The 27,936-nt window shown below is 46.7% G+C and overlaps 1 protein-coding gene across 1 annotated transcript; it reads right to left on the bottom strand.

The window, feature by feature from the left end:
* Positions 1-505: 505 nt before the first annotated feature.
* Positions 506-26,298, bottom strand: LOC126522277 (glutathione S-transferase Mu 2-like). Its single transcript, XM_050170996.3, has 4 exons — positions 26,015-26,298; positions 9,840-10,053; positions 5,067-5,258; positions 506-830 (listed from the first exon to the last, which is right to left on the bottom strand). The coding sequence occupies exons 1-4, from the start codon at positions 26,110-26,112 to the stop codon at positions 639-641; spliced, it is 696 nt and encodes a 231-aa protein (XP_050026953.1). The 5' UTR covers positions 26,113-26,298; the 3' UTR covers positions 506-638.
* Between the last annotated feature and the right edge of the window lie 1,638 nt (positions 26,299-27,936).

The raw sequence follows: 27,936 nt of genomic DNA, 5'->3' as shown, positions 1-27,936 counted from the left end.
GGTGTTTGATTTTGTGTTTCATTGATGTGTTTGGTGAGTGCTTTGGATTAGCGAGAGACTGCAAGCCAGCAGCCTCCACAGTGTTCCCCGTGTACGCTGGAAGCAGCCTGTACCAGGTATATAAATCAAGAAGTGCATGTTAAAATCATCTAATCATGGGCAAGACATGAATACATTGAACAGAGGTAGAAGCAGACAATCTGGGTGAGGTAATAAGAGCAGCCGCTGCGAGGTAGCACAAGTGCATCTTTGATATGCAGTTGCAGTAAGTTCCATTTGTTCGTGCTTGAGTACTACGGTGGCCATGTAAGCTGGTGCGCTTGTAGGAAAACATGAATCTGCGCGTGAGAGTACGTCCGTTGGTGTAATTGTGCACGCGTGAGGTGCGCACTTACTTTGGCTCTCGCCGACTTCGACAGGTGTTTTACTATTTTAAAGCACCTTACCAGTGAAAGAACACCGTTAAAAATATGACTAAAACAATGCATCAGGCAAACCATTTGGATGAAGCAACATGTGCGCTTTATGTGAACAACAGCAGCGAATACACTTTATTGCATCGTAAATGCATGGGATCTGTGGCTTCCAGGTCCCTTCCCAGCAGAAGGCATTCACCTACTAGCACACAATGCCAACTCTCAACTATCCTCAGCGGGCGGACCACTGCGCGCCGAAAGTGCGTTCGCGAATGGGCTCCAAATTGGCCAGGATCTGAAGCGGTCCGAAGCCAGGTACTCTTTAATACCTGGTAGCGCAGCGATGCGGTCACAGTACTCCTCGAGAGCCGGATAACCCTTGCTGAAAGTGGTAGGCCCAAGTATCTTGACCACCTGAGAAAAGAAAAAGCACAGCCAGCGTGAAATAACTGGTGAAAACCATTGTCTTCATTCGTATCAGTAAGCGTAAGGATTTAACGTATAATTTCAAGGCAAGGGAGGACGTTATAGTGGAATAAATAAAAGCACCCAGGTTTCAAATTTTCTCCTCTTGTCCGCATTCTAGATACGAGAATACACGCCTTTCACAAGCTAGTACATGTGGTTTGCTATCCACCCAGGGCAATTTCTTTAAATGTCATAGTGTTTCACAGCTACCCCTATTATATCGATGCCTTTTTTCGCCATTAGCGAAAAAGACGTCATTTGAACAATTGCTATTGGTCAAACTTTTTTGGCCTGTGCTCACTTCGCCTGCCACTCGATGTCACAAAACCGCGAAAACTCACCTCGTCAAGAAGATGTGTACGCGTTAAAAACGCAATAATATGCTGGACAAAACTGAAGTTTCTTCTCAATAGCCGGAGACTACCCCCTTCCGAACGGTATAGAAGATGGTTACCCGCCGATCGCTTCGGCACTGGCTACTTGGAGCTGCTCAGTAGGATGAATTTATTTACGTAAAATGAGAAATTTGGCGCGGAAATATACCGCACTGAGACCCTTCCGCACGTGTACGACATCGCTCTGCCAACTTTGCTGAGGATCCATTTTAGCGGCATATTTAGCCCTTCGTTGCACGCCACCCCGATTTTCGACCAGCCGCCGCAAGCTAAATAAAGGAAAGCGGACCAATCGCAGAAGCCTGCACCGCGCTCATCAACCGGTTATGAAGTTTCACTGTGCTGGCTCGATCCCATCGAAACTCACTCTGCTTGAGCGCGCTCCTCGCCTCTTGTCAGCCAGTTAAATAGCAAAATATGCTCAATGTAGGCAATGCTATTCGTTTTGAAAGAAAAAAAGCGATAGCCTCTAAACGCGAAGCGCGTTTCATCGGGCTTTGCAGCCATGCCGCAACCGGCGCCTTTTCTTGCGGACGGAATCGGCAGCCTTCTGGTGCGTGGAGTTCTCTCTCATCATTTTTCTCAGAATTTGTCTCTCCTCTGTCACTTTGGGGCAGTCCTTGGATGTCGCTTCATGGGCTCCGGAGCAATTTGCACATTTCATGGAGTCAGTCTCACAGGAGTCTACCTGATGAGCCCCACCACATCTTCGGCGCGACATAGGATTCTTGCACACAGCACTCACGTGGCCTAGTTTGAAACACTTGTGACACTGTAACGGGCATGGCACATATGGACGCACTGAGTGCCTGCTTTGACCTATGCTGGCAAAGAGTCTGACTCGAAGACCAACTTGATGCACCGGGAGAGGCCGAATCGGTGGATGTCGAGGACTCGCACTGTCGACGATAAAAGAAATCGCAAGTCTTCATCGTTTATGTCAATGTCCACATCTGATACAACACCAGTGCACGTATCTTTGCCGTACGCTAGGAATGAGCGAACTGGGATGTTGCCAACTACTTGAATGCCTTTCAAAGCCTCCAATACTGCCTGAGAACTCACGTCCACTGCCAGAATGTTCTTCCGAGCATTAATGCGGATCTCTCTCACATGTCCTAAGGCTATTCAATCGAAGTATTTGGTCAGCGATTGTCTGTTCAACGAATTCAAATTCGTTCCTTCCGTAGTTGGGGTGTAGCCCACGGAGAAGACCCATTCGTCACATCTGCTTTTATGAGTAGAATCACTGCCTGCTGACGTCCGGCGAAGCTTGCGCTTCAAGTTTCGCGATTGGACTAGCGTGTAATAACTGTCCGATTCCATCTTTGCCGCTGTTGAGCTGTCAGATGAATCGGGAAACCTATAGTCGGTGATGTCGCGGTTTCCCATGGAAAAGGCTACCGCCGCGGGACTCGCCTTGCCATGAGGGCGCGTAGGTCCTCCGTCCTCTATTCCGGAGGACGACGTCTTCGGGGAAGCTCCTGATATCCAGAAGTCGCACAACTTTGAAGAACCACAGAACAAGGACTGCCATTCCGCACTGCTTCGTCTTCTTAAAAAAAGAAAAAAAAAACGCAGAATCACATCACCGAAGACCAATTTGGAAACCAAATCCTTCGGAATTACGGTATCAAAAAATAAGGCCTGATGCTTAACCAAGCATTTTTTGTAGTACGAGCAAACGCGCCTTTGACACAATATATTATGGAATTAGTACAGCACCATCGGTTCATATGAAGCCTAGACCCCACGTCTGTCTCTTAAGAGAAGTAACAGGTAAATATACAAATAAAAAGCGTATGTCCTAATTTCTCTTGGCGGCGTTAAAGTTGAAATGAAGCTGATGAAAAGGCGCCCTTAGAGAAAACACACTCCGTTAGCTCGCTTGAGCACACTCCTTCCACCGTTGACATCGCAATCGAAGTGATCGCAGCGGAAGGAGATTCGATAAAGCAATACAACGTGGATCACGGCAGCTAATTGAGTAACTCCTTTAGAACCTCTCCTGTCATAAACGCAACAACCAAATTCTTTAAGCTGAAGCTCCTCGAAGCTCCTGCTTATCTACGCACGCCCTCATTCCTTCCCACGGGAATGCCCGTACCTGATCATACCCCATCAACAAAACATTTTCGAACATTTCAAGACGTCAAGCCACCGCCCGATACCCCGTACGCAGCGCCACCCTCCAGAATTCATGTAACTATTAGCGGTCCACGAACGCCGATGATTCGTACTGACCGCTGACCCCGTTTTCGTACTACACTCCTCCCCCCTCTAAACTCCAACTTGCCGTCTCCACCCTGTACTCAATAGACTGTCTAAAGACACCTATACCGAAACGAAAAATGCGGCGTGTGCTTGAAAACGAGACTCCATGTGGGGGTGCCGAAGTGCCGATGCGCTAACGACAAAGTAAGGCGACACAGCCCAAGCGCAACGAACGCGTGAGGTAAGGATGATGATCATGAGGGTATAGCTTTCTTAAAAGAGGGATAGCGCATCACTTTTTTCGTCACCTCGATCAGAGTGATTGAGGGCAAACGAATCAGAATAACGTAGCCGATTTCTACAGCTCAAAGTGGCAGCATCTCTTCTTTTCGACCAGAAATATTTTAAAATTAATTCGCTGATTTGCGTAATCTAACACGCCTCGTATGAGTGCGGATAGTGTTGTCTCAATATACAGAGCTTCCCAGCTAATTTTAGCCGACCTCTTGATCCAAAAAAAGGATTGAAAAAAAAACGCCGTGCAGGACGCGTTGTTTAAGACCTGTGTTCTCCGGTCTTCAAAAGACGTATGTTGGGTAATTTTGGTAACCGAACACCGTTGGTTCTTTAACTGTGTCATGGACCATGATTTTGTATTTATGTTTTCCTTTAAGTAACTTGGCAAATGTTAGCTGGGACACCCTCAATATTCACATACGCGGGACGCACGGGCTTCACAGAAGCGGCGCTAGATGGCGCAGCTTGTCCCGACAATAGCACGTGAGGAGAACGCGGCTGTTCACACGTCCCATACATGATGCGTTTCGCCAGTGGCAAGACAGTGTGTAGCTGCATTGCTCCAATGCTAATAACAAGAACGTCGACATTCATGGTGAGATAGGCTCTGCCGGAGTTTTTTATAGTGAATTTGTTGGCACCGATGCATATTTGCTCTATTTCGCGTTCAGATGTGAAAATGCTGCCGAACCTATTACTTTGATGAAGCAGTCGGTATCATTCATGTTACATTTCTTTTTATTTGCACAGGAGCTTTCGGTAGCCATCGGTACAGTTTATCTCATCCAGTATTCGTAAGAGTACAGGGTGCTTTAGGGGTTGCATATAAGGAGCGGGTATTACGACGTCCTCCTACGAAATCTTCACTGCTACGAAGAAGTGCATAGTGCACAACTTAGTTGTATGCGTGGGTCGAGAACTTGACAACAGTGCCAGGAACATGGATACTCAAAGAGAGAAGCCGCTGTTGGACAAGTAATGTCACTAAAGCTGATGTTTCGAGTCGCCTTGTATACGTCTGTATAGCAACAGCGAAAGCACTCACAGTACTGACAAACACGAAACCCAATGTCGAAGCATTCGCTTCATCAACATTCCTTGTTTTACTACTGTTAATACTAAGTGTAGTTTAGCTTTATATTAATAAAAGCTACTCCATTCAAATGCCCTTGTTGACTTTTGTTGCTGGGCAGCATACATCTTATCAACTGAAGTAAATCACGGTTACAATCTTATACTAAGGCCCATCAGGGCTTTTTAGCGCAAGAGTGCGTACTTGAAGACTCTCATAGACCATGAAGTCCACATAGGTGACGTTCTTTCCAGCTCCGTACGGTCCGTGCTTGGCCAAGTAGACTTCAAGCTGATGGAGCTTGTCAGCCACGTCAGCCAAGAATTGCCGCCGTTTGTCATCCGTGTAGTCTGGGTCATACGACAAGAGCGCTGTATTCCACAACATGTCGAAGGCCTGCGAACCCAAAGAAGGACAGCCGCTCAATAAACGCCAACTAGAAATGTTTTGAGATGTACAAGTGATAGCCGATGTGCATTTATGTGTACTCAAAGATTGCCCTTATTCTTTTTTTTTTCGTTTTGCGTTTCCGTGACTGAATGCTTTCTTGGGGTGCACGCTGTAACAAGAAGCACTCTACAAGAATCGCCACTGCGATTGCGTGGCTGCGTCCTTATTGATGCAGACACAACCAAAGCAGAGGCAACTTCTCTTTGCGATTACAGTGGTGTCTTTGCCTCGATTGTGTATCGTCTGGCATTTTCTAGATTTCTTTGTTTAAATTTTTGCAGCAAAGTTGTTTATTGCTAGGGTCTGGTGGATCTTGTCTCCGTGGACATTGACCAACTATTTTTCACACGTGGGCCGGTCCCAAAGATAGTGGAATACCAGGCCGACCGGCCGCTGAGGGGAAGCCGGCGTGAAGCACTCCCCGTACGTAGGCCGATCCCGAAGACAATGCAATGCCGGGCAGACCCGCGGCGGAGGTGAGGAAGCTGTTACGCACTTCCCATACATCGGCCGATCTCGAAGTTAGTGCATTGCAGCGCCGACCCGCGGTGGAGCTGAAGCAGGCGTTAAGCGCTCCCCGTACGTGGGCCCACCCCGAATACAGTGCAATGCTAGGCCAAACCGCGGCTGAGGTGAAGCAACCATTAAGCACTCTCCGTACGTGGGCCAATCCCGAAGACTGTGCAATGTCGGGCCGACCCACAGCGGAGGTGAAGCAGGCGTTAAGCACACCCCGTACGTGCGCCCATCCCGAAGACACTGCAATTTTCAGCCGACGCACGGCGGACGCGTAGCAGGCGTCAAGCATTCCCCGTACGTGAGCCCATCCTGAAGGATAGTGCAATATTGGGCAGCCCAACGGCGGACATGAAGCAGGCGTTAAGCACTGTCCATACGTGTGCAAATCCCGAAGATTGTGCAATGACGGGCCGACCCACGGTGAAGGTGAAGCAGGAGTTACGCACTCCACATACGTGGGCCGATCTCGAAGTTAGCGCAATGCCGCGCCGACCCGCGGTGGAGGTGAAGCAGGTGTTAAGCACTACCTATAGGTTGGCCGATCCCGAAGACTGTGCAATACCAGGTCGATCCGCGACACAGGTGCAGTTCGCCAGTAAGGGGCCCACATACACAGCTTCGCTGGTCATCCTTTTTCACAGAGTGGAAGGGCAGTTCCTTTTTTTTTTTTGGCCGCCGGAAGCAACTTCTTCGATTAGAAGCGTTTTAAACGTAAACAGCGAGATATGCGCAAGGAGGAGAACGTAAACAAAGAAGCATGAGGGCAAGGAAGTGCTAATCTAAATAAGAAAATGTCGCAGCTTGCTGACGATGAAATGCCTTGTTCGTGTATGTGAGGGGACGGCGCAACGGGTATGCTTTACGAAATAGCAAAGGTACGAGTAAATTGGGTGCTTCCCAGGAAATTTTTTCAATTTGCATGGCCCATTTCGAGGCCTGTAGAAACGCCGCCGTAAGTACTGCGTTCTTTTTCTAACCAAAAGCGTGTAAGGGTAGAGTAGGGCCTTCTTGAAATTCACTGGGCGAAGTTGAATGTCGCAGCGACCAATATGTAACCAAAAAAGCAGTATCAACATTATTTCAATGAAGGTGGACCTGGAACTACCATGCCGTGCAAAACGCACACCGTAAGAAATTTCTGTTAACGAAAATAAACATGTTTTTTGATAAAGCGCTTGCTTGAATACGCGGTTGGGGAAGATTCAGAACCGTGGATATAGTAATAAATACACAAAGGATCCGCAAGTTGCCAAATAGGTCGCAGAAACTCCTATGGTAATGGTGATAGATTAAAATTTGCAATAGAGGACAGCATGCAACAATTTTACGAAAGCCCAGGCGTGCACACAGGCAAAGTACTTGAGTGTTTGATTTACGTATCTATGTTAAAATAAACATTGCAAGTAGTGCAAAATATTTCAGCGTTTCTTTCAGGTTTGAACGTGTAGTAAAAAATTCTATTGGATTTTGAAAACAGTAATTTAGGAGCGTTTATTCCGAGACGATGCGATCCTAGCCGGTAAAGAATTTGCACATGTCCGTGCAAATAAATAGGTTTTTACTTAGGTTCTCGAATAATGTGCTTGCACCATATAAAACATGAAATTGCCCTATTTCGTATTTGTGTATATGGTCTAATCATTCAGACAAGTCATCCCACAAGTGTGTAAAACAAACGGTCACGGTAGCTTGGTTGCTGTGGAATTGCACTGCGGAGCTCGAGGCCGAGCTTTCGATCGCGACTGTGGTGGATGCGTTTAAAAATGCTCACACAGTTTCATTTAGGTCCACGTTAAAAAACCTACTGTGGTCAAAATACCCGCAGTCGCCCACTAAACTGGACGCCTTATAACCAAATTGTGGTTTTGGCACGCAAAATGCCAGCATTTAATTTTTAAATATGTACTCTGCGTAACAGCTGAGCCGTAGTCCGCGATCCACTGTTAGGATAATGCGAAAAACGATAGAGAAGGCACGGCCGCTCGATCCAAAGGCACAAGGTGCGGCCCGCTGCGTCGCGCCTGAACGGCGTCTCGGGCCTAGTTCTCCGTGCGCCCGCTGCGGCGCCACTGCTCGGGGATGGCTGCTGATACAGAGCGCCTTCACAGCTGCATCGGCACGCGCGATCTCCACTCCAGTCAAGGCGTAAATAATGCTTTTTATATTTGGAAATTGCAGATAAAATGTTTTAAGTCGTCATTGGAAGTGCTGATTGCGCCACAAATGCCAACAGATTGTTTGTCACAGGGGTGGAAATCTGTTCTAGGATACGCCTGAACGCTATCTGTGACGGTTGCCCGTACGATGCACGACCGGGTGATGCACTTCCATCGAGAGGTTCTGCTTGAAGCAATCTATCAGTACTATTATTCACTTCTCATGAACACGTGCGCAAAGTAAAAACTTTACATAGGGGAGAACTTGTACCGAGTTTCCCAAGTAATGCAAACTAACTTAGATGAAATAAAAACGCTTATCATTGCAAATAATCATCAGTAGATTGTTTCTCATGAAAACGAAGCATATTGAGTCGTGCTAGAGGTTATCTAAGGAGTGCGCCCCTTTTAACGAAGTTTTTAACTTTTCCTCTCTCTTGCCAGTGTTCCTGACAAGTATGACTCGCCCAACAGCGCCTCCCCCTTCGCCATCCTGCTTGGCATCAAAATCACCTCAGGACCCGTAAAAGAAATTCTGGCTACATGCCTGGATGTCCATATTTAAGTCATTATTTGAAACAAACAATTCAATACAGGTGAAGTTGTCGGAAGTTTACAAGTGCAGCTGCAGCCAAAAAAAGTGCAAGAAATGTTTCAGCCGGCAGCTTAATTGATACTTCTATTGCATTCTCAAAAGCAAGGAAGAAAAAACTACGTTCAGAGCATGATTCTAAGGCGGTCTCTGAAACTAGAGCTTCCACGTCGTCGCTGAGAAACTGCGAGGCACTTTCGATGTTGGGGCTTTCTCCTGAGCTGGCGCAATTATCGCTTGCCTCAACTACTGTGTGATCAGTAAAGTTTCCTCGATGGCGTTTTTTGGGCGGCACATTCTCTTTTTGCAGGTACTGTGGATATTTGCAAAACACGGTCGGTACAGCATTCGGAAGCAGGAGCCTAAGTTTCGTGTTATTTTTATAGTCACTGTCTGTAAAGTGCAGGGAACGTACCAGAGACCTGTCGCTCGGTTCCCACTAGCTTCCTTTTCCCGACACTCCTTCGCGAGAGATATTTTTAGGCACGCTTCTCGACGTTCCAAGCCGCAGGGGAACTCGTGATATTTCGCAGTCGGGTTCTTTTTGGCATTTGTGTCGCAGAGTGGCACACAACAGTTGCGCGGCATCGCGCCACATGAACGAGGCTGGCTACGGCACACACGCACACCGAAGAGCCTTAACAAAACACAGCAAGCTGAGGCAAACTTGCTCATACACACGCACGCGAAAAAGCACGAGATTAATGCATATCGCACGAGGCAAACACGTTCTGACGCGAACCGACTTGCTCACACACACGCACGCGAAAAAGCGCGAGATTAATGCATATCGCACGAGGCAAACACGTTTTGACGCGAACCAACTTGCTCACACACACGCACGGGAAAAAGCACGAGATTAGTGCATAGAGCGCCAGGCAAACACGTTCTGGCACGAGAACCAACGCTCGCTTAGCTCCGACGCGAAGTCGCGAAAGCATCCCCGAGGAGTGGCGCCCTCACCAAGAAAAGCGGTCGCCACTGTAAACTCGGCCGAGACGCGCCCGCCTATTGTCCGCGGCGCGACGTAGCTGGCCGCACCTTGCTTTGCGTCGAGCGGCCGTGGAGAAGGTGACTAGAACATGAAAGTTTACATTGCTTGTGCACATTTCGCTAATTGGCTTGAAAGTAAACATTCATTCGTCGCTTAGTGTACCAAGGTCAACCGTTGAGAGAAAATACTGCCGCTTCTTAACAAGCTTTGACTAGTGCTGCATTGAATAAACTCATGAAATAAATAATAAAGGATTCGGCCGTCACCTCATGCTGAAGCACCTCAACCCGCCGCAACGTTTCTTCGTCCTTTGGTACGAGGCCGTGTTTGCGCCCCAAGTATTTCAGGATAGCCTGGCTTTGCGTCATCCGTACGTCGGCGTCGATCAGGTAAGGCAGGTTCGGGAAGTCCAAGCCGAGCTGGTACTTCACCGCCAGCCACTCATCTCGGTTGGGCTCTGAATCATTGCCGTAAGAGTACCTGCGCAAAGACAGCAGCGGTCGATAGTGAGTTCCAGATAGTCGTACTGACAATATTGTGGGCGAACGTCTGCAAGAGCGGTTATCGCTGTAGTTTTAACGCAATAGCATTCTTAGGGTATTTCACGCACTTTCCTAGGGTCAGCCTTCTATGTATGTATGTCTGTATTTAAGTGAGTTTCCGCTTACGTGGCTCACTTGGTATTCCGTGTACAAATGCAAGGCGCATCAGGCTTGCTGAGGGACAATTGTTGGAAAACAACCAAGGGTCCCACCTGAGCCACCCAGTATGTGGCAATGTGTACATATATGCCGCTCTTCAATAAACCTTTTTCGCGTCGCCATGTGCTAGTCTTCGTTAGACGCGGCACTCTTCGACGAAACCCTTTGACCTCGAAATGTTACACCTTTAACGCCGGGCCACTCGTTCTGTGCTCGTTTTCAGTGAACCTCATTATTGCCAAGTTAGGTCAATGGGTACGGTCCAGTAGGGGCGTGCCGTTCTTCAATGAAAGTATTTACGCTAACTTGGGGAACTAGGTATGTGCTACAGGGAATGTGCCGCTTGACAATGACGAAACAGTGACTTTATGTTTCTCCGATGCTGAGCGGAATCAAACCCACGTCACAAAGGCTCCTAACGGACAGTAACGCCGTGCTTTGTCAGGCTGCTCCACAAATGTATACATAAGTGCGGCTTTTCAATGAATGTCTTTCACGTCAAAGCTTTAGTAAGCTGCCCCATAAGTTCACTGGGTATGTGCCAGACTACAGTGAACGTCTCGCTATCTTGAGTCAATGAATATGCGCCACTGAGTGTGCCGCTAGCGAAGGAACGATTGTCAGCGTTCGCAGGCATAGCCGCGCAGTACTTCTCGTCTCGAAGGCCACGCGTAGACTTCTCTGCAGTACTACTACACTCCACTTCAGACATCACGTGCAAGGGTGTGGAAGCTACGAAAGGTGTGCGGTGACGAAAATGTATTACTCCGCGCGTTCTGGCCATGCCTCGCTGCACGGCAAAGGGTGCTGCGACGGGCTGCCAATAAGAAAACCTGAAACTAAACGGAATGAAAAAGAAATTGATGTAAAACAACGCATTAAATAAGCGTATACCACAGTTTGTTCGCTTCTAAGGATTAAAACGTTCGTCGTTCAATACTGAGCATCTATAAAGAACAGTTTCGCACAATTCCGATTCATAACAGCAAACTACTACTATGCGCGTACGCAGCCACTACAAAAAGTCTCTCTAGCCTCCGCAGCGTTGCACCTGATATCCGAAACGAAGTATAGAGCGCGTAGCCTGTGCAGTAGGAAGGGCGAGGGAGGGGCTGCCGCATTAGGCGTTTTAAGCGTTCGCACACACGGGCGCGCAATGTATTTCGGAGGTCACGTGCATAATTCGTAATGGTGGCTCCAGATGGCGTCGAGTGTTCTTAGGGAAACGAGAAAAAGGAATCTGACTACAATACAAGGCCCATACCTAACTCGTTTCGACGCGACGAGTTAGGTGTCATTAGGTTGTGTCGCTATATTGATTTATTGATCAACGCATTACTGTCGACAGTCGTCGTGGCATGGGTTCTGTTGAATTTCTCTACACTGGAGCTAAAAATAATTCATGGCCGCCGACTTCATAAATTTTGATATTGAAGTAGAGCACTCTTGCCCTACAAGTTTGTGGCGCCAACACTTCGAGGATAAGAAATATGAGCAAAAACTAAGGAATGCGCAGCGATAATTCGAAGCGGAAGTGGTTTGCGTACACCTCGAGGGGGAGCAAGCTATAATATGCCACTAATAATCAGAGGCAAAAGAGAGTACTAGATGTCGTAGTTGATATTAAGACTTGATAGTTGGACAACATGAGGAGTAAACAATTGGGATTGGGACAAAGGAGTTATACACCCACATTTCTACTGCATTATCAAAACGGTCGTCAATGTACGGGAAACTAGAGACGTGGTTCGACCTCGTTTCACCGCCCCGCCTGGGCCAGGCCCGTCACTTGCAGTTGGTGAGCCAGACCTGCCCGACGATGGCACACCCGGACAAGGCCCCACATGTTACACCCAAAGCCCGATCCGATCAACCACAAACGAACACGCCTACATCCTGTCATGCAATGGTATAGTACACGCTTAAAGACAGTCTAAGCGCTGGCAGATAGGAACTGGCAGCTGCTGCGATAACTGTTGCTAGTGATGTTTTCTGCTAAAAAAATGCTTTCTCGATCGCACCGGGCTGGCGCCGGCGAGCGATGTGATGCAGCAAATGGCGTGCGGCGTACCTGACACAAGTTGATATAGTGCGTGCACCCCATTAAGTGCCGTCTGCTCTATGACGTCGCTTGCCAGTATTTGCACAATACGATCGAGATGCGTGCTTCGCTTCCTGTCGCTTCCATTTCTGTATTGAAAGCAGGCCCACCCGCATATAGCGGCCCTGAATAACTCTCGTCGAAGCGGCAAAGAACGCATTACTCTTCATACAGTTACACTAGTACACAAGGGCTGTCACTATTTTCAAAAATAAGCCGTTAATGGTAGGTTAAAGAAATCTGGTGTGAAATAAAAGTAAATGCAGGTGACACTATATGCCAAGCGTGCAATAATCTTGTTGTGGCTGGTATTAAAGAAAACTCATCATTTCTGTGAAAAGTCTGCTGCATTGTCACCGATTACGAAATATAATTGTGTTGTTCGCTTGAAATGCAAGCAGGTGACGCGTCAATTTAGCATGACAACTGTAGACGAAGAACCAAGAGCGGTATTAAGCCCGTATTTAGGTGTTCACAATAACAACAGGCGCTTTTACCTGAACGAAATGAAGAACAAGACTACTTATCCACACTTATGACTCTACTGAGGCGGGTATATATATGCCCGTGCGATCTGATCAAGCAAGTGGGATGTTTTGAAAATCGTATGATAGCTGCCGCGAACAACTGACTTCAGAAACTACATTGCCACTGGCATTTTGTTGGTTATGTGGAGGTCGTAAGCGAGTCCGCGACTTCACATCAGGCAGTAAGCGAAAACCCATGCAGCAAACTGAGCTATCCGCTTTTTACTGTGTGTTCCTGCTTCATTGTGGCATGTATAAGGGAAGAATGTTATTTTGTCAGGAAGGGTGAGGGGGGAATTGGTGGTAATAAAGGCAGGCGCCTGATGAGATTTTCCAACTCGCTACCCTTACAATGAGGTATATATATATATATATATATATATATATATATATATATATATATATATATATATATATATATATATATATATATATATATATATAGATAGATATGTGTGTGTGTGTGTGTGTCGTTAGTAAATAATTACCAAGGTAATTATTCAACTTTTCTAATTAGGTGAATAAGCTTCAATTTCAACAGCTGTACTCACGCACAACTTCCTTTGGCTATGAAGGGAAAGCTACTGAGGCAAAGCGCACCCAAATGACATCCATTCTGAAAAGAGTCCCGCGTCTTCATCCCCGTTAATTTAAACTGGGAAAAAGAAAGCATTAACACCTTATCAGCAACACTTAAATAAGACAAAACACACCACTCAATGTAAAAGCTTACTTATGTCGCAGTTTTTCCCTTCCTCGTCTGGGCAAACGCGAAACCATCGAACGTGGAAGCTGCCTCGATTCGCCGTCTCTTCCGAGCAACCAAAAGCAATGTCAAACACTTGCGGACTTCTTGGCGTGATAACCACGCGAAGAAGCTCCGCCCATGTAGGTTTCCCTACATAGCCACAGAAAGTTGTGCGCGAATATAGTAATGTCTGCCTCTTCGTATAATCCAGCTCAAGGGCAAGAATTTTGCTACGTGCCACAGGCGATCTAAAAAAGATCCTTAAAACAAAAATGATTAGCCTGTATAGCATGCGCATAAAGTAAATGGTGTGTGCAAGTAAATATTTACGCTCAAGTGTTCTTTTCCCATTGTTAAAAAGTGATAGTATGCGAAGGGCTATTTTCTTATGAGATACCAGAGATCAGTACTTTTGAATACAAAGGTGCAATTTCCACCTACAGGTAATTTTTTTAATGCCCTGATGGCGTGTCTCTGAAAGTTGAGAATGATACAACGGTTAGAGGACACGTGGTCGCCCAAAGTAAAAGCACATGCTTTATATGAGAGTAAACTAAGGAATATTAAAGCTGCGTTTTAACTCCGGATGACATCGAAGTTTTGAACCTGTTTAAAACACTTGCAGAGCTTGCTATTCTCTTGCGTATTTATCGAATGTGCTATGACCCCAACATATATCCATCGTATATACCACACCAAGGAATTTCATTCAATGTTCTCGAATTAGGAAGGTGCTCTGAAATGTAAGATTGAAGCCATGTTCAACAGCCTCGTTTTTGTGCGGAATATCACAAATTTTGTGGTCACAACGTTAGGTTAAAGCCTAGTGAATTTCAACCACAATTCAGGCTCATTTAGCTATTCATTAGCCGTATTTGGTATTACGGACAAGTTTGGTCCCGTAAGAGACCTTTAGTAACGTGTGTGTAAATAGTTGATGTGACTGTTATGCCTTTGAACTATAACAATAATGAAAAGTAAGCGCGAAACAGTACGCGAGATGGATCCCTGGGTGACCCCAGCAATTACACAAAACCAACGAGAGAAATGAATTGAACAGAGTGTATTTAAACGTAATGCCAAGCTATGTGCTAAGAAATCGAGTGCTGCTCTCCTTTTTCCGTAGTGTTGCATCTTCCTCAAAAGAACATCATTCACAAAGTTTAAAGTTTATCGTAAATGAAGAACAAACCCAAAAGTCTATATTTGTCTTCTTTATTATCCATCAGATCTTGCATTGTAGTGCAAATTCAGTATTTTTTCTCGAAAGGCAAGCTGGTATTTGGAGAATTTGTCGGTGTCAAGGAATCTCATTAGGCGATGGTCAAATATCTATTTCGTAATTTTCGCGCATACAGAAACGACCGAAATAGCCATATAATTATCAGGTCATTATTAACTCGAGCCTTTTAAATATGGCACATACGCGAGCTGCCGTCGCTTAACAGGGAAATGTGCGGTGCTAAGCACATTGTTGCATTGTGGGTGAGCGAGCAAGCGATCACCGCAGCAACTTCCTTGATGGAGCTAACTGAAATATCGTCAATACCTGGGGCGTCGTCATTACGTAAGGAGAAGATAATGTAGATTATTCTCCTCTCGCCACAACTGGATAGAAATAATGAGTTGAAATTACGGGAGCTTAAATAGGTTAAGGCGTCCGGGCTAGGGCTACTCTTGTAATTGTTGCACCGGTGGTTAAGAACAGATTATTAAGTTTATTGGCCAACTCATTTCTGTGTGGTCAGCACCATTCCCATGTGGTGATATCAGGGGTGATCTGTATTGTGTGCCGAGCGATCAATTAGGCATAGTCCGTGTTACTTTTCATGGAACTTGCTAAATTACTGTTGATCACGTGCTAGCATAATGTCAGCACCGAAGTTATCTCTCACTTTTTTATACTCGTGCAGGATTGCTTTGTCATCGGCTTTAATAAATTGCTCAAATATTTAAATTTATTACTGATCCTTTTGTAGAGTGATGCAGCTATCGAACGCTTCCTCGACATTTTATGTTTCTTCTTAAAACGCTCCGGAAATGTTTTGTACACATTTTTAAGCTAGTGAGACAGTCGTCACAACATTTACAGTTGTCTTTTCCCCCGAGAACATCACTGCAGTTAGATTGTGTTATCAATCGTCGAAGTAAGCTAGACTATCTCTGTCAATTTTCCTCTATTTTACGGTTTTACCAGATAAACAGCAATAGAAACTGCTTTTGAATGCTTACGAGCTAAATATCCGAATCCAAGCGTTTGTAGCGGTAGTTTACTGGGCTTGTCGTTAATTCGAAAGAGGTTCACATTCTGACAGTGATATTACTGCACTGTATTGCATTAGCTATTGCTATTCTAATGTACTTTAACTACACATTTACTTTAAACAACCAGGGTATTTTAGTAAATTACTGCACTACCCTGGACTTTTTCATTAAAAAAGATAACATATGATCGGGCGACATCGCGTTATTTTCTCTCTAGAGCTGCTTTTCCCACCAGCACCCAGCGACTCTCAGTGTGTTACGCCAGCCCAGCACCATTGCAGTGCTAGGCTGTCATGTGTGGGGATGTGCGGCTCTCACGCGTCTCTTGATGTTGTTTTCCCCGCACGGCCTATGTAATCTGTCTTCGCCGCGTGGCTTTACGGTGGCGATCGGTGTGGTTGCAGAAAAGTACGAGAGATGGGGCAAGGTGTTGCGCTTTTAACGGCGCCTATAGGCGGGGTTACTTGGTCTAAACAGGGAGAAGGCGGTTCTTGTTTGGCTTGGAGTAGGCGAGCGATGCGGGCTTCGCGCGCATGCGCTAATCCATGCTTTTGCGAGACCGTCTCGCGAGGCCTAGAAGCAGGACAATGGAATGGACGAACACGATCGTTCGACCGCGCCACCGTTCGCATGAGCGTACACGCGAACAACCAGGCGTTGGTTTTTATCATGGGGCGAACATATTCGCTCGATATCCGGTCGCGGTGAGTCGGTCTTCCTAGATTTGTCGCTCGCCAATCGGCATGTTCTGTCGTTAGCGATTCGCCTGGAAAAAAAAATTATGGGGTTTTACGTGCCAAAACCACTTTCTGAATATGAGGCACGCCGTAGTGGAGGACTCCAGAAATTTAGACCACCTGGGGTTCTTTAACGTGCACCTAAATCTAAATACACGGGTGTTTTCGCATTTCGCCCCCATCGAAATGCGGCCGCCGTGGCCGGGATTCGATCCCGCGACCTCGTGCTCAGCAGCCTAACACCATAGCCACTGAGCAACCACGGCGGGTCGATTCGCCTGGAAGGCATTAGTGTATGAAAGATGCAATAAATGTCCTTGTGATTGTTTACGCTACTCGGTTGTTCGTTTGTCCCTAGAGCACGTGCGAGAGACCCACACATGCCAGCGATGAGCGGCGTCGGCTTCCCTCAAATCGTGCGCATGCCGCGGGGCAATGATGTCTTCAGCGGCGCTTACAGACCTTTCCGTGAATGCAGTATAGCGAAGCTGGTAGTGCGACTAAAGAAAGCTCGTAAACATTAAATACCCATTTACATGGTGTCCAGAAAGAACGAGGTCATTCGCCGAGTTCGTATAGAAGGACATTGGGGTAGGTACATTTTGAAGTGCGTGGGCCGATTCTCGACCCCCTTCCCCTAAAGAACCATGCTTGGTGGTAGCAATCCTATAGTTGCAACAAAAATGTGGACCGGGCTGTTCGTTACCCGTACTGAAAAGTTAAAGTGTGAACTTCTATCACTGAATTTCCAACAAATTATTTCTACAGGGTGCTGAATATATCGCTGCGCGTGTTCAAAAAATGATGTTGGACTCACCGCTGCACTGCTCTTGCTCAAATATAGCAGAACGATCGCATTTTGTTATCGGCTTCGTTTGGCACGATTATTCGCCTGTTTTTTGAGACAAAAATTAGAAACTGTTTTCGCCTATGGGAAAAATGGCGTCTGAAAAGCCGGCCCTGGCGCAGACTTGTGTCGTCGCATGCCGGCAGCAGCAGGAAGGAGCTGCTTTGTAGACGAAAGGGCATCTTGAAATCGACTGCTTGCGCGGCAGCAGCTCCTTCCTGCAGCTTCCGGCAGCTGGCGACACAAGTCGGTGCCAGAGCCGGCTTTTCAGACACTATTTTTCCCATAGGATAAAATAGTTTCTCATTTTTAAACAACTGGAGACTAATTGTGCCAAGTGTTATACTAAACGAAGCCGACAAGGAAATGCGATCGTACTGAAAAATTTGAGCAAGAACAGTTTAGCGGTGAGTGCAAAATCTTTCTTTGAACATGCGCAGCGAAATATTCAGCACTCTGTACAAGCCTACCAGAGCTGTAGAAGGGTTTACTACGAACTACGCACGTAGTTTGCCCAATATGTTGCAGGAACCGAACGTGTCACAACGTTTAATGTATTTCTGGAATCGGGAACATCTTACGCGGGCTGCGTGCACCAAGTGTCGACACTGTCACTTAATGCTTCTGCATCAAATTGCTTATGCAAGCGTCTCAAACCGGGATGTCATATGTGACCATTATAGAATGTTTCCCGCAGCACTAAAGCAGATGTACCCGACAGGGAGTTCACATTTGGTAGAAATGGGGCGCTTGTTAGGTGTAACGACTTGCCCCACTTTATGTTTTCCCAGCTTATATAAAAGCTTAGACATCGAAATGAACGGCGCCACAATGCATGGCAGCGCCAGGCCAGCACGCCTGGAGCCGCAGCGCCGCGTTTAGCCCTAGCGGCGTGCGTACAACGAACAGCCATATCCGCCAGTAGAAACACGCCACGTGCTTGACACTTTTGCATCCTAGCCACCCTATGCCTGTCATTTCTATGACTACTCGTCTTGCTAGGCCTACGCAATCACCGAACAACCTCAGACATTCGACGCGCTAGGAGCTCATAACTATCGTTCCAGGTGATTTTAGAGGAAGCAAAAATTCATGTTTAACACCACTGGCTCTCAAAGATATTGAGAGCGTAGCCATCCCGAGAACTCAGGCTGAAGCGTGAGCAATGCAATGCCGCCATGTTCCACAGCACTATTCCTTAGTGTACGTAGACGTTACGTACGTTAAACCCACCAATTAATGTGGGCTAACATATCGTACGTAACCGAAGGAGGGGCGTAACGTACGGAGCATGCGCTGCGACGAAAACACTATTTCATGTACGTTATGTGCCTAAGATTCGTTGCACATGCTATTCTAAAACACCAATTTTTACGGTATGAAAAGCGAATATATACAACGCCTAACATATCACGTACATATAGTAGCATATGTAACGAGGAAAGTCAACACTCTTTAATCCCGCCTATAATCACACAGGTTCGTCCTGAACTATATTCTGCTGCGCATGAATATAGCCTGTGCTGCCCCCGCACCTGCGGCAGTGCTGCAAGTTCCTTGTGACACAAGGTATAGACCACGCATGCGGGTTGTTTTTCATTAGGCCTATAAGAATCCGAATACATCAGCTGTTCAACGCTACGTGCATGTTATCTTTCTTTTTTTTTTACTTCTGCCGCTTTTTATCAATTCAACAGCAAGCGCTGGCGGGATCTTTGGCGAGATGTCGCTTTCAGGTTGTGTTGATATTGCTAGCTAGTTTGTAAGAGCTCAATTTGCGACACATCATCATGTTTCCCTGTACTTGGCGATCCGGTCTGTTCAAGTGATTGGCAGGCTGGCCTATTAGGCTTTCATTTACTGGTGTGTGTAGTGTGCACTGTAGACGTTGCAAATTTGACGGTGGCGACTTTGAAGAGTTTTTGCACGATCAATGATGGGGTGAAATACAGAATTGCCATTAAACATTCTGACACTGTTCGTTAGCTTCAGACCCACTCCAAAAAGTCATTTTTATTCTCGTGGACAGCGTTCTACGCCGCCCGCTCAATCATCACAGCTCCAGGGTGACACCGTCGAGCGAAAATTCGCAGCCCCTCCGGAAAGGCGAAGCACCGATTGCGAAAGCAAATTAGTAGACTAAATTATGGGGTCTTACGTGCAAACACCACTTTCTGATTATGAGGCACGCCGTAGTGGAGGACTCCGGAAATTTCGACCACCTGGGGTTCTTTAACCTGCTCCTAAATCTAAGTACACGGGTGTTTTCGCATTTCGCCCCCATCGATATGCGACTGCCGCGGCCGGGATTCGATCCCACGACCTCGTGCTCAGCAGCCCAACACCATAGCCACTGAGCAACCAAGGCGGGTAAATTAGTAGATAGCTGTCCGACGTCAGAATAGTAGTTTTATCGGCTGTATGAACTTGTAAACATTCCCTTACTAAATAAATTAACAAGAATAGAATGCGTAAGCGTGACTCAAGGAGCACGTAGAAAGAAATAGACACGGAGACAGCACGGTCTTTGTGTGTGCGCTTCTTTCTACGTCCTTGTCCAGTCGCGCTTACTCATTCTCTCATGGATTCAAACCAACTAGCCCGTCAACTTGTTTAAACTAAATTAACCAGCACTGGGTCACGCGCGCACAGGTAAACATGAACACACATCACTCGATGACACCGTAGCAGCCGCCGGAGAAGAACGCCCCTCCTCCCTCGCCTCAACCCCGGGCCTTGCGCGCTACAGGAGAGGGCACGCATCTGGGCAGTGTTCCTCTCTCGGACACGCGAGATTGAATCGCGTTTGCGGGCTCATCCTCACGCTTTCACTCATACGGTACATCACGGCGGCGGCGACGGCAGAAATCCGCCTGGAGCGTCCATATAATTGCTATCGTAATAATAAATTCCAAAAGAGCGGACACTCTCATAGAGCCCAGAGGCCTAATCGACTCTAGCGCACCGAGCCGCCGGCATTAATACTTGAGCCACACTTCCGGCGTTGGTTTCGGGCGCGCGCATTTTGAACGCTAGCTGGAACGTGTTACGCCTGCTGCACTGATCGGCGCAGCAGTTTTATTGCTTCTACAGCTGAACCTTGCCTAGTCTTGGTACGGAATAGTTTTATTAATGAGTAAAAATGGCGGCGAGCCATCTTTGCAAGCCTCCATAGAATATTTGTCATGTGAAATTTGATAAAGACGACAAACCCCTTGTGAAATTATTAAATTTTTATTTTGCTGTATATAAATGCTCGTACCGGGCATTTTGTGTATTCTTCCAACGTTGCGGCACCAGGTGAGCAGCAGTACTTCGCGTACGGAGCTCCACCGAACGACGTCAGCTGAAAAAAGGTGAATTACGACTTGTGTCATATTGGTATTTGGACCTTCATGAATACGGCGCGTAGAGGCGAAAAGCGCAAAACTGCTGAATTGGCGGCATTACAAATAAAATAAATTCGCTTTTACATACGTAGCGTGGAACACACCCGACACATCCCAAGCAATATAATACAATATGAAGCAAAAATCGTATTTGCAAGCATTCGGCCTTTCCAGGGCGTTATTTACTGCACATTAAGAGCACAAATAAGCGGGTTACTGCGTGTTTCCAAAACAACTTGGCTTCAACCGACGCGATAGTACGCTACATATACAAAGAAGTGGCCACAACGCAGGCTCTCCACCAGGCCATGCTAGACGCTCGCAGAATTGCTTCTACTCGCACTCAAGGCAAATGCTTGGATGCAAAGCCTGTTTTTGAGTCGCTCAGAAGACAGAATTTTCGAGTTACAAGGTCCTGGTGTTTCAGCTCCTTGGTGTTAGCTTTTGTGCGTTCTGCCGGCATAAGCAACATACTCCCGTGTTATCACTGTTAGCAATCGCTCGTCGTGATTTCGATAAGCGTGAGTACCAAAAAAACGTATATGTTGCGGCAGGGCTACAAAAAGCATCACAAATATGTCCCACTAAGATTCAGCACACACCAAAATAACTGTCACAAAGCATGAGCTGTTTTTCGCTAACTGCGTCACAATGACAGGTGCGGCAAGCGTTCGCTCATCTGTATCCGAAAAAGCTAGAGAATCACAATAATGTTGGGATCAGAGAAAGGTCGCGAACTTGTGTCAGGTAGATTCAGAACACGGAAACTGCGTCACACGGCCGAGCTACTTTTCGCTAACTGCGCCACAAAGCCGGGTGCAGCAAGCGTGGCCAAAAGCTACCCAGATAAGTTACAATAACGCAGGGGCCCGTACAAATTGTCGCAAACATCTCCCAGTGCGAGTCATTAACTCAGAATAACTGCGTCAAGACGGCCGAGCTGTTTTTCCCTAACTGCTTGACGAGTTTGGGTGCGTGCCGTAAGCCTAAATGACATGAAACGCGTCGCAGACTGTCAAACGAAATTTCTCACCTTGCCGTAGTGCGATAACGCAGTGGTGGCCAGTTGAAATGCCGAAGAAACGCAAGAATGTGGCGGGAGCCCAACAAGCCAGGCTACACAAAAAAGAAAAGACGAGAGGCGGGTCGCCAAAGAGGCGACATGCAAACTTCACATGTGCAGCCGTCCTCGCTCGCTTCGGTGGCGTGTCAGGCGCATGACACATGCATCTGGCGCGTCTGGTGTGCCGTTAGCTTGTTGCTAGGTAACGCAAGAAAAAAAGAAAGTCACAAAGTATAAGGTTATTTATGCGCGAAGCTTTTTAGTTTTAGCGCTAAGAATAAAATAATGAAACAATGTAGGTTAACCTCTTTCGAATTGTTTTTTGCGGCGCTCGCCGCAGCTAACGGACGGCATTTATGCTGCCGTGACGTGTTTCCTGTTGCCCGTTTACGCCGAATCTCCCCTCTTGTTCTATTTCTTTCTCTATGGTTACACCCTCGATCAGCCCATTTCTAATTTCGTAATGGTTGATTTCAGCAGAAGGTGTACGTGGAGCACGAATTTCACGATTGAAGTTCAAGTCACATAAAGGCGCTAGCGTGAGTCTCCCCATCAACACACATTTTAATAAGAACCGTTGGAAATTATTCCGCACGAATGCATACATTCTCAAGAAAATTCTCAAGCTAATATCTGGTTTTCGCAGTGAAAGCTCTGCGGTCTAAAAGCATGCGAACACATAGAGTATGTTGCCAGTAAGCTTGAGATTGAAATCGCGTTCCCGGCGCCAAAAACATTTAAACGTTTTTGGGGAAAAAATAACGAAGTAGTGAAGCTGACAAAGAAAAGGCAGAGAGTTTAAGAACTTGAATCACGCAGAGCGGGAACTGTTGTATGATGCACCTTGCAGGTAGCTCACTATCAAACATCGGTTTACTTTCTGGAGAGCTTCACCGGAGGTGTGCAATGCGTTTGTGTAAGGCAAACCATTATGCGCGCTCCGCGACCTTGCGCGATGAGAGCAGCGAAGCGATGAAGACGACGAAGAAAGCCAGGCGGCAACGATGATGACATGACATTGATTTATTATGCCCCACGAAAAAAATGTTTTAACCTCTTTCACTATGATCTGGCCTAATCCAAATGGTGGTGTACTGGGTAAACTGGACCACAGGTAGCACGTGCTCCCCCGGAGATTAAGTGCCTAGAGGTGCGTGACGGTCCATGCTTGGCGTCTCACAGGAGACAGTCCACCGCTATCAATGCAGCACGTGTAAACCATTCTAGATATTCTTTAGTGGTAGTCTAGGTACCCTGTGCGTCTAGGTACGATGTGCGAAGTCAGTTCGTAAACTGACTTCGCACATCGGTACTTTCGTTCAGCGTGACAGCCGAGTCCACGAAGTCGCTATCACTCCATAATGAATTCTGTAAATTTGGATGCGCACGCCGGTTTAAGTTTCACGCTGCGTAATGCACTTTGTATTGTGCCTTGTAAGCTATGTGATAACTTACCTTGGTATATGCTGTCGATCACAGATAAACATTTGAGCCAGTCGATGCGTTCGATGTTAGTGTTTTGGGACCCAGCTTAAACACAGTCTTTTCGCCAGAATAGTGGGTAGGAGTGACGCCCAGCAGTGTAGATTACTTCAGCGAAATTGACCAGCCAGTGAGAAACAACACTGACGAACACAATGCTGCGTAAATTCGGCCCGGATCTTAGCACTAGTGAACACATGATCACTCCCATGGGCTTCAATATCGTTAACCATTCAAAAGATCTCGCGAGAAACCATAGTACAAGAGTGAAATCACAGCTGCTACGGTGCGCCATGTGGTGTAAAAATTGCAATGCAGTCGTTCAAAAAGCAGAGTTATCTGTCGGAATCGAATAATATAGAGCTTTCGCGTTCTGTTTCTTTTTTTCTTGAACTTGCCCAGCGTGTGCGGTATGCATTGAAGTATGCACTGCATTTTTCCTACTTATAGCGTTCTTTTCCACTAAAACCTCCAGGTCAGCGCCAGCAGTATGTGTCAATGTTCTCGATCCATCTTTTCAACTGCGAAATATGAATAATATGAGGTGTGGGCTACAGAAAGCGCACATGAGAGCAAGCAAGCTCAAACGTTGCCTGATGACTGAACGCACCACTCCTTCGGGCAAGCTTTTCTCACGTGGCTTGCACGATTCGGTGCTCTGATTGCGAATCGATGCAGTGGACATTTGAGCAGGCAGGTCAGGGATCACAAATTGGTACCCGCAAATGTGATGCACCTGAAAATTTTCTCGTTGAACATGCCCAAAAACGCGTCACAAGATGAGCCGCTCCAACACGCCTACAGTAGCCACAAATATTCTGAGAACGATGCTCAATCTAGAACTTTCACCCATCCAAACTCGCAAGAAAGGCAATAGACAGGGCCACCTAGCACACTTTGTCGGATCTACTCCCAAATTTTGCGTGCTTTCTTTAGGACTATTCAACATTCTGCGTAGCCAGTCCCTACTATGGACTGGGGATAGGATCTGAAGGGATTTTGTTTTGCATCTGGTCCATGACAATAATTATACCTGACCAGATGGCATTCTGGCAAACTGACGATTATGTAGCAAAATTTTCCAGAGTACAAGCTGACTGAAGGCCGCTTATTCCATTTAATTTTATTGAACGGAAAATGGCATACAGCGTTGAATAAACAGGATAACTGATGCTCAAACAATAATGCAATGCCGCGGCAAATCACGGACTAAAAATTATGCAGGTCCCACGCACTGTGGGAATCGATGTAAGCGAAGCTTTTCATGCTGGATGCTTTGATTGACGATAATTAGCGGTGATGTTGACAGCTACAGCTTCATTTCATCAACGTTTAGGCTAACACGAGAGTGGTGAGTTGATGTTAAATGTTACTTTGTGTGCACCACTGCTGTTTGTCTGCGTAGTACACAGAACATACAGGAAGAGGTGTTCGCTTGAGGCGTCGTTGTGCGCCATATTTTGTAACGTCTGAGAGGGTTGAGCGGTCATTTCCTCACATGGCACACCACACTGCGGCAGAAGTATTAAGCTTGAATTGGAATATTGGACTGCACGTTCCAAAACCACACTCAGATTATGAGGTAAGCCGTAGTGGCGGGCTCCAGATTAATTTTGACACCGTGATGTTCTTTAACGGGTCCCAAAATCTAATTGCACGTGCGTTTTCTATTTCGGTCCCGTCGAAATGCGGCTGCCGCGATTGGGATCAAGTCCGCGACCTCTAGCAATACCATAGCCGTAAAGCTAACGTGGTGGGCCAAGAAGTTTTGATTTGACGCTTCCGTAGTGTCTCCTGGACTTTGCGGTGGGCTTTAAATATTGCGGCTCTGCTTCTGCACGCCCTGCCTAAGTTGCCTGCTTGACGTATTTGCATGGCGTTTATTTTTCAGAAATAGCAGCAAGGTACTGTACCATACCTTGAACTTAAGCTTATCATGTTTCCCCGCAACCGCTGTTGTGAAGTAGTGGCGTTTCTTTGCCTTCTCACGTCACGTCCCCCCTCTCTTATATGGGAACTGCCTCGTCTCCTCCCTCTCCTTCTTCTCCTCTTTTTCTCCTGTCTACAGTTCTACCTGCGTCCCCTCTGGCCTCGCACATTAGTAGAAAGGGAAGCGCTGCAGTTCTGCAATGCTTCTCAGGGGAGTCCGGGATAATTACAGCTGCCAAGCGGCTAATGTGGCGACGGCCAGAGAGCTCCAGCGGGCGCTGTGCACATTCGACGCGGTGGGGTGCAAGCCAGTTTCTCCCGTCGACTTTCCTTTCTTAGTAGCGCTTGTTATTGATATGCACGCTCTGAACCACCCCCCGAGGTGGTGTTCGCGACGGTAGCCCACAGCAGCAGCAGCAGTAGCAGCAGCAGCAGCAGTGGGAAAGCCGAAGCAAGAGGCAAATAAAGCTTCGCTTAAATAACCTCGTGCGTCAAATACGCAAGACAACCGATGCAACTCTTGCATGAAGGCGAAATGCATCCGCAAAGTAAGGAAATCGCCCGAGCCGCCACCTGTGTCACGTGGTTCTTTTTATGCTCTATCGTTACAGTGGTGCAAGTGTGTAGACAAACAAACTGAAATGATTATTACCTCTTGTCCTCGTAGGCGATGTGTGCATAGGCCAGCAAGTAGCGGATGGACTGAGCGAGACCTCGGATGTCCCAGTAACCGAGAATAATCGGTGCCATTGTTTCTGGCTGATCGCTTCACAGAGCAGCACAATCAAATCAGCCTTCTCGAATGGTTACCCGCAGCAGCATTAGGTATCACAACTGGCTCTCTTCCTGTCCCACTTTGCAGCTTACCGACACGCCGTCATTTTCCGCCCGGCAGACCGAAGCGACCCCATACAACGGCACTGCCAGCATCGCTCCGCGACAACTCTTCCCAGCTGTTAGCACAAATTGTCATTTTTCTGCTTCAATAAATGCCAGAGGTTTCACCCTCATCAGACTTTTATAGTGAGGAGTCAGCTAAGCTGAAATAAATGATGCGTGGTTCCTGTTGCAGCTGCAACGAAAGCCCCACGTTCATGTGTTGCTGAATCTATGCAGTCCGCATACGTGGCCTGAATTTTCTGTACTTATGTTCAAGTGTTATAAGCTAGCTAAATTGTGTGAGGCATTTCGAATGCAATATTTGCAATCTTATGTCTCGCGACTCGCACAGCACTGTCGTTTAAGGAAAAAACACAACTAGACGAATTTTTAACGGTATAAAAACATGGTGTTAAATACAGGAGCGTGTCTTGGGAGGCTAGTTGGTAGGACATTTTTTGTGAACTTAAGCTGAGCTAGGGACAAGACACCGAGGTAGAAGAAGACAGGACGGGAGTGTTCCATGGTCACGTGGTTATGATCTGGCTTGGGCATGCGCGTAGCTCGAAGAGGCAGAATTGTATGGTTACAATAAACCAGTTGTTAGTCTGCGTTCGTCCTATCGTCTTCTTTTACCTCGGTGTATCGTGCCTAGCGCAGTTTAAGTTCACAAAGTGGTGTTAAGTGTGCGTAAAAAGAGGGGCCAGTAGTACCTTCTCTTGGTAACTAGACTTGGTGCGTTTCCGGGCTCTTCCTCTGATTCGGTTTTTCAACACTTCGGCTTGCTGCTGTTTTAAAAAGCATCCGCGAATAGCGTTTTGTCCACGATGCCAGTTATTACATTCATTTTGTGTCTATTGGCTTGCCAGCTACAGTGAACTCTCACTTGAGTGAACTTCAAGGGACCGAAGGAAATAGTTCACTTAACTGAAAGTTCACTAAACTGAATATTCACTAGACCTACATAAGACATGGCATAAAGAGTCAAAAGTTTAAAGTGCAATTCATGGAGCAAAAGACATGGCATCCATAATGTTAGAACTGTGTGAAATGGAATTTGTACATATCAAGTACAAGGTGCATCACAGTTATAATGCTGCCTTTGTGTCCACACGCGGAACCGACGAGACTTGAAAGAAAGAGACGGTCGACAATGCCACGACTAGCCGGTCGGAAAAAAACACACCACGTGGTTTGTGGTGCGACAGATCGCAGCTTTGCTCTGGCGGCGTTGTAAGCGCCAGCGATGTTACTTTGTTCAAGGCCTCCGAAATTACACGCTTGCTCATTTTGCGCGGGTGATCTCGGAGGCCATGCCTCGTTGCCGTTCGTTTTCAATGCCGCCGCTTTGCCCCAAGGGAGCTGTAGCGCCAGCGACGTTACATTGCCGGTGGAGCGGCGGTTTGATAAGGGCGGGCATCGGTTGCGCCTGCAGTGCAGGGCGCAAAACTTCGTTAAAAATAAGCCTTGGTCCTCTGAGCGAGTTCGTTAACCTGGAATATTGACTGTTCCGAAATTCGTTTCAGTGAAACATTTTTTGCATAGAATCCATAAGAAAACTGCCGGGGATTTTTAAAAAGTTCGTTATTCTGAAATATTCGATAAACCGACGTTCGTACAACTGAGAGTTTACTGTATTAGGTTGTGCCGTAGTCAAAATAAATCCTTTTATGTGGCCCTTGATATGGCAGTTAT

The sequence above is a fragment of the Dermacentor andersoni genome, chromosome 6, assembly GCF_023375885.2.
Source record: "Dermacentor andersoni chromosome 6, qqDerAnde1_hic_scaffold, whole genome shotgun sequence".
In the NCBI taxonomy this organism is placed as follows: Eukaryota; Metazoa; Arthropoda; class Arachnida; order Ixodida; family Ixodidae; genus Dermacentor; species Dermacentor andersoni.
The sequence above is the reverse complement of the archived record's forward strand: the minus strand, read 5'-3'. Positions and strand labels throughout refer to the sequence as shown.

Excerpts from the sequence above, each read along its gene's own strand:
- LOC126522277 (XM_050170996.3), bottom strand. The coding sequence starts at position 26,112 with ATGGCACCGATTATTCTCGGTTACTGGGACATCCGAGGTCTCGCTCAG. Across the intron at positions 10,054-26,014 it reads ATCGCCTACGAGGACAAGAG|GTACTCTTACGGCAATGATT; the intron begins GTAATAATCATT and ends GTCTTTGCGCAG. Across the intron at positions 5,259-9,839 it reads TTGAGGTGCTTCAGCATGAG|GCCTTCGACATGTTGTGGAA; the intron begins GTGACGGCCGAA and ends TTGGGTTCGCAG.